At 49.6% G+C, this 7,169-nt stretch overlaps 1 protein-coding gene across 1 annotated transcript in view; it reads right to left on the minus strand.

Annotated features, from left to right (window-relative positions):
- Positions 1 to 5,862, minus strand: part of RND1 (Rho family GTPase 1) — a 7,434-nt gene extending 1,572 nt beyond the window's left edge. Inside the window, exons 1-4 of the mRNA XM_003793591.2 lie at positions 5,646 to 5,862; positions 4,822 to 4,909; positions 2,151 to 2,260; positions 1,170 to 1,304 (exon numbers count right to left, since the gene is read on the minus strand). Coding sequence (XP_003793639.1) covers positions 1,170 to 1,304; positions 2,151 to 2,260; positions 4,822 to 4,909; positions 5,646 to 5,765 — 453 coding nt within the window. The 5' untranslated portion in view covers positions 5,766 to 5,862. The remainder of the gene's footprint in view (positions 1 to 1,169; positions 1,305 to 2,150; positions 2,261 to 4,821; positions 4,910 to 5,645) is intronic.
- Positions 5,863 to 7,169: the final 1,307 nt, after the last annotated feature.

Genomic DNA, 7,169 nt, shown 5'->3' on the forward strand with positions numbered 1-7,169 from the left:
CACTGGCCCCATATGCTGGAGGTGGCAGGTTCAAACCCAGCCCCAGCCAAAAACTGCAAAAAAAATAAAATAAAAATAGATGGATGTTGTGGTGGGTGCCTATAATCCCAGCTACTCGGGAGGCTGAGGCAAGAGAATCGCTTGAGCCCAAGAGTTTGATGTTGCTGTAAGCTATAACACCACGGCATTCTACCAAGGATGACAAAGTAAGACTCTGTCTCAAAAAAAAAAAAAAAAAGAAAAAGAAAAATGGCTCTGCAAAACTGCCTTCTATGTGCCACTCCCCAGGACTACTCCAGAGAGGACCCAACTGCCAGTCCCACCACCACCCCCCCACTGATTATTTTTCTTAAGATGATGCCTACCTGCACATTAGAAATCACCTGGGATGCTCTTAAAACTATACTGGCGCCAGACTGAGTAAATCAGATTGTAACATGAAACACTGGCTTAAAAGAAATGATCCTTCTACTCCCATGTGCATAAGAAATTATCCAGGCCAGGCACGGTGGCTCATGCCTATAATCCTAGCACTCTAGGAGGCCAAGCTGAGTAGATTGCTTGAGCTCAGGAGTTTCAGACCAGCCTAACCAAGAGTGAGACCTCGTCTCTACTAAAAATAGAAAAAAAAACAACTGGGCATGGTGGCATATGCCAATATAAGTCGTAGCTACTGTGGAGGCTGAAGCAAAAAGATTGTTTGAGCGCAAGAGTTTGAGGTTGCTGTGAGCTCTGATGACACCGCAGCACTCTCTCTGGGATGACAGAGTGAGACTATCTCAAAAATAAATAAATAAATAAAATTATCTAGGAGTCTTGTCAAAAATGCAGATTCCCACCCATCTCTTTCTCCCAGAGTGATTGTGTAGGTGTGGAGCCAGGAATTTGAAATTCTAACAAATACTTCTAATAATTCTAATACAAGTGGTCCACACAATGCAATCTTAGAAACCCTAGCACAAACAGGAATGGCTCACCTACTGACCTATAGCATACACAAGTACCTACTACCTCTATCCGGGTGACTAGTTTTCTAATTATAACACCAATTATATCTTGCCATAGTGGGAGAGTTTCAGCAAGGGTGCTCTGCCTGCAGCTATCCTCACCCCCACCCTTTAATACATGCATATGTGTACGCACAAGTGCACACACACACACACACACACCTGCTCATAGGAAATAGGTGCCTGCTTCTGGTGTGACAGCTCCATCAGAGTGCTCAGGTCTGTTCTCAGGTCTGTCTTGCAGCCGATAAGCAAAACACGAGTGCTGGGACAATAATCTAGGATTTCCGTCCTCCACTGAGGGCCAGAGCAGGAAGAAGGGAAGGAAAAGGCAGGAGGGAGGGTCAGTGGCATACTGATACCAAGAGACGCTTGGTTGGCAACATCACACACACCACCCCACTTATCACCAGCCCAGTCCTCCCTCTGAGTCACAGCATCTCCACTGAACTAATTACATCATCTTCCTGCCCATGAGGCCTTTGCGGCCACCACAGTACTTACCCAGGAATCTGTCCCCTCAGTCAATAGCCCAGTCACCAGAAAGAGCACCAGGCAATTCTCCTCCCACTCTCTTCCAAGCATAGAGGATATGGACCTGCCTCCTCACCCTAATCAAGGGGCCTCACAATTCCAAAATGCCAACCAGTCTCTTCACAAGGAGTGGACATAATCCCAGCACCTTCAGAGAAACTATGATAGTTCTGCAAGGTTTCCTGGGACTCCTCAGTATAAGCAAATCCACCCAGACCCAAACATTTCTCATCAATAGTTCAGCTCAGACCTGCCTGGCTTGCCTAGTCTCAGTGGGCCTGGGAACAAGATCTCTTGAAGCTGCCTCCAAAGGTCCCATCCATGATCCTCAAGCATATATCCCCTAAAGGCTCTCTGATTCAAACATTTGCATGCCAGGCCTCTAGCAAAGCAGTATAGGGTATAGGGTTGAAGGGGCAGGAGGCAAAGTGGTAAGGAGACCTGGATTCTGGTCTCAGAGCTGTAGCTAATGGTGTGGCCTCAGGCAAATCTCTTCCTTCCCCTGGCCTCAGTTTCTCTCTATTTCATACAAGGGGATTAGATGACAAGGTCCCCAAGATTCCTTCTTCTCATGCTGAGTTAGAGATTGTAGAGTTTATCTAGCCTTACCTTCTTGAGTGCACTGTCCACTGTCTCTGGACGGCTGATATCAAAGCACAGTAACACTGCATCTGAGTCGCTGTAGCAGAGAGGACGAACATTGTCATAGTAGGGAGATCCTGGTATAGGGAGAAAAGAACTGATGATGAGCCATGGTATTTTCCGGTCCCTATAGGCCTAAGTCCAAAGAGACTAGGAATACCATCCTTGATCCCCAAGGATCCACCCATCTCCCAGAGGAATGAGCTGTAGCCTGGAAGCTTGGGATCTGACCACCTGCCAAAGGCAGTGCAAGAATATTTCCCTTAGTCCAACAAAAAAGGGAAAGAGGGCAAAATAAAAGTGGGTGACATATAAATGGATCCTGTCTGGGTCTCCCACAGAAGGCTTACTTTGAGATCTACTAGTTTTCTGAGTAGAGGATGCTCCCAACCCCTGCTTGTTTTAGGTTTCCTCTTTCCCTTCTGCTCCAGGGTCTCCCCAATGAAGAAACAAACCTGCCTGTTACATAACTGGCTGCCCTGTTTCTTTACCATGGGGTCAGAACTCCAGCAGCTTGGAAAGGGAGGGAGAGCATCAAGGGTTCAGTACCTCTACTCCTCCACCCTCCCAAATCACTTACACTGAAAAGGGCAAAAGGGGAGCTGTAGCCCCTATCCCAAGATCTCAGGAAGGCAATCTGAAAAACAGCAGCACCAATAGCTGGGGGTTTAGAGGCTAGAGCAAGGTCCTTCACTGGGAGTGGAATAAGGCAATACCTACCCAGGTGGTCCCCCATGGGAGAATTCTAGGAGTGGAGCCAACCCCCTCCACCCTGGGGAAGGAGCAGTAGCAGATTTGGAACCCAGACAATTCGTGCTCAGAATAGCAAGCAGCCCCTCTCCCTGTACCGCAATCGCCATGGAAACTGGGGGAAATCCAAACTGGGGGGTGGTCATTAAAAAAAAAGGAGTACAGGGGAGTTGGGACAGCTACCTGCTCCCTCAGCAATCACTCCCATCCCTTTCTGAGGTGGGGTCTTACCACTGCAGCACTGAGGAACAGAAGCACTGCAGCACTAGGGAAGGGGGAGGGGATGAGGCCTCCATTTTGGCTCGATCCCCCTCCCCTAAGACCAGCAAGTGAATAATGGGAACAGGATCCATCCTGGTCCCAGTGTTAGGAAGCCCTGTCCCACACACCACCAGCCACTTCCTCCTTCCTTATAGGAAGCTAACCTGAAAGAGGGAGTTTGAGAATGACTGATAGCCTTTATCCTTTCTGAATTTAGGAGATAGGGTGTGACAGGGAATAGAGACCACATTTGCTGATTTTCCATTATCTGAATTGGGATCCAAGGGCTGCATTGAATCCCTCACTGTGGGAGGAGAAGGGAAGCAGCAGGGGGTTTGGGCGGTGGTAGTGAAAAGAGATGAGCTGCAGTAAGATTCTGGGAAGATTGGGAGGTGGGAGGGTGTAGCAGATGAAAAACCAAAAAACCATATATCATGCATCCAAGCTGCATTCTAGTCCAACCCAGCCAGCATAGCACAGTCCAGGATAACCAAAACCCTGCCTCCCCACCCCTGGAACTGCAACAGTGAAAAACATACCAGGTTAAGGAATGTTTGTTTGGGGTGCAGGGAAGCAAGAGGAAATCTCATTTTCTGTCTACCATCCCCTACCCCCAACCTTTTCAGACCTCAAAATTGGAGCATGGTACAACAGGACATCATATCTATTATATATCACAGGAAACCCCTGATGATTTATAGTTCCTTTTAAAACTCAGCCTGAATATGCGTTTTGGGGGAGGAGTGGATTTTATTTTCTTTCTCCTATTTCTACATTTTATTCCTTAATTATAACTCTAAGCCAGTCTGTTAAAAAAAAAGTCTGGGCTAAAGAGATGTGGGAAGGGGTCAGAATCAAAGCAAACAATACCCTAGCACTAAGGGACTGGGAGTGACAGGCTGGGAAAACAGTTTTCTTTACATTCTAGAGAGACAGAGCATCTTCTACCTCAACCCGGTACAGGGAAAACCGTCAGAGCCAACCCCCTTGCACCCTGCCAGCCACTATTCACACCATGACTATGCCCTATATTAAGCCATTTCCCCCACCCTCCGAAACATCAATGATGCATTGCTTCATCCCTGAGCCGCAGAAGTGTGACGAGTGGAGCTAAGCTGCGGCAGGAGGACAGCAGTGGCCGGAGATGGAATCCAGGAAAGAAAACTGAGTGTGACCAATATTTCCTCCAAAGCAGGCTTGTCTCCCTGCCCTAACCACAAAAGCCCCCCCACACAGCTCCCTGCCTCTTATTTGACTTTGGAAGGAAAGGTTGTGTGTGTGTGTGTGTGTGTGTACTGGGTGGCAGGGAGTGGAAATCGAGAAGCCTCATTGACTGTCTCTCCCCCCCCCCCCCGCCCAGTATTCATGAGTCCCTTCACTCATCACCCAAGCCCTCTGAAGGATAGAACTAGACCCAGAGAAGTGAGTTCTGTAGGGTTCATCTACTCTATAGTCACGGACCATTCAACTGAATTGACCAACTGCCACCCCTCCCCACAACTAAAGAATCTTCAGGTTTCCTGGCAAGCACTATACTCCTCTCCACCAAATGGGAAACAATTTCTAAAAGACAGCAACTGCAGCAGACCAGTGGAAGTGCAAAAGGGGCATTTGGGGCCAGTCTTACCTGAGGTATCCCAGAGACTAAGCTCCACTCTCTGTTCCTCTGTCTCCAAACAGGCTGTGTAATTCTCAAACACGGTGGGTACATAGGTCTGTGAGAAGAGAGACCATTCACACCTGGGCACCCTATCCTCTGAACCCTCTGGTTAGTGCTGGCTACACAAGCACTCATCCTAGTGAGACCCTAAAGTGACAACAGATAAAGAGCCAGAGGTGGGGATACATGGGGCAGAAGGGAAGGGGCTGTCCAGGGACAAGCCCCCCCCCCATCCTAGATGGCCAGGGAGGGACACACACACACAGAGACTCCTCTCATCCCTGGAATTGGTGGTCTTCCAATTTTAGTGAGCCACAAGCCAATTCCAGCCAATTCCATCTCCTCCCTATAAGCCTCTTGGGCCAGGTGAACAGGAGAAGGGGCAGCAGAAAAGCCTGCCTGGAGACACATTCACTGAACCTCTGCGGAGGGGCAAGGGGACAGGAAGGGACTGCGTCAAGGAGAAACCCCAGGTTCTCCAGTGCCTCCAGTTCCCTCTCCCGAGAGCAGAAGCCAGGGATGAAGGAAGGTATGAAGGGATTTGATGAGGCCTCTGGGTGAAGAGGTGAGGAGGAGCCAGCGGGGCGGCAGAAGTGGGACAGGTCTCAAGGGAGGCTAAAGCAGAGCAGTTCTCCAGTCAGAAAGCAGCTGGGGATGGGGCAGCCTCTGGAAGCGGCTGAGGACGGGGTGTGGTGGGGCTGGGGAGACAGGTCTCCTGGGTAAGCGGGAATTTACCCCCCGTCCTAGCAGGCACGCGGGGAGAAAAGCTGGCTGGCGGGCGGGCAGCTCACCTCGGGATAGCAGTCCTTCGCTAACACCTGTAACATCGCTGTCTTCCCACACTGCACATCTCCCACCAGAACGAGCTTACATCTGGCCACGACTGGCTGGGGGGGCCGTCTCTCCTTCATGGTCGCAGCTTTCGCGGGACTCAGACTCGGATCCTGAGAGGCGAGGTTTGGTAGGTGCGTCCCAGCACACCAGCCCTGGAGGATTCTCTGCCTCCCTTCAACTGAGACGGAGGCCGGCACAGCCACACTATATATCTCTAGCTGAACCAATCACAGGAGGAGGCGGACTCTGTGGCAGCCAATCCCTGAGGTAGGATCCCCTCCAGCAGCCAATGGTAGAAGCCTCTGAGTCAGCGCCCTCTTCTTCCGACCCCTTTCTCTTAAAGCTGCACTGTTTCTTCCCCCGAAGGGGGATTCCCACGCTTTTTTGCATTTGTATTAGGAAAGAGGTACGGTACTTGAGGAAGATTAAATGATCTTGAGTGTCCACCAATCAGTGTCAAAAATCATAGCAGAAAGTGAGATCAAGCTGGAGTTGTAGGGACTATCCCAGGAGAAGACCAAGACCTGCTTTAACTATAGATGGGGGTGGGAGGGAGCGGTGGTGGTGAGGGGAAGCGCGGATTTAGCCCCAGCGACCTCTGACTTTTTTGCTCCATCTAATTTCCCTCCAAACCAGTTCCTATTTCTGGCTTCCCTGCCTATATCTGCTTCTGCTGTACCTGTATTAAAGCCCAAGTCTGTTCCTCAGGCATCACCTTCACCACAGGGCGGGGGCAATTAAAAAAAAAAAAGAAAAAGAAAGACTTTCTAGCATTATCTGGAAAAAAAAGATACAGCACCTGACCCAGAGATAGTCAAAGAGAAAGGAATTATGGCTCTAGCAAGTGAGGATGGAAGAGAATAAACAAAAGTCTCTATCTGTTTGCCCAGACAACTTGTCACCCCAAGGCTAGCAGGAGCTGCTTAGGGGTGTTTGTTCTGCTGCCTAGATTCAGCTTCCTGGATGATTCAGGCACAGCCCTAGTTCCATGTTGACACATAGTGACACTGATGCACTAATGTGTGTCACCTGGTTAAAGTCCAGACTGGAACTGCGACTTTGGGATTTTTAGAAATTGAGGGCTACTAAGGTTGAGATGAGCTGGGTAACTGCCTAATGGCCCTGTCCTTGCTTTTGGGGGGGGAGGGGGAACAGTTTCAGCTTGTCCCCCTCGGTAGAGTGCCTTGGTGTCATAGCTCACAGCAACCTCCAATTCATGGGCGCAGGTGATTCTCTTGCCTCAGCCTTCCAAGTAGCTGGTAATACAGGTGCCCGCCGTAACACCTGGGTATTTTCAGAGATGGGATCTCACTCTTGCTTGGGCTGGTCTTGAACTGGTGAGCTCAGGCAATTCACCTGCCTTGACCTCCCATAGTGCTGGGATTACAGACATGAGCCATGGCCTAGAGCCCTTGTATCTTGAGGAGCCTCTCTTCTAGACAGAACCATGATGTACACAGCTTAAATAAACCACTGATTTT

Source organism: Otolemur garnettii, unplaced genomic scaffold (genome assembly GCF_000181295.1).
Source record: "Otolemur garnettii isolate 467f Iridium unplaced genomic scaffold, OtoGar3 scaffold00070, whole genome shotgun sequence".
NCBI classification, from domain to species: domain Eukaryota; kingdom Metazoa; phylum Chordata; class Mammalia; order Primates; family Galagidae; genus Otolemur; species Otolemur garnettii.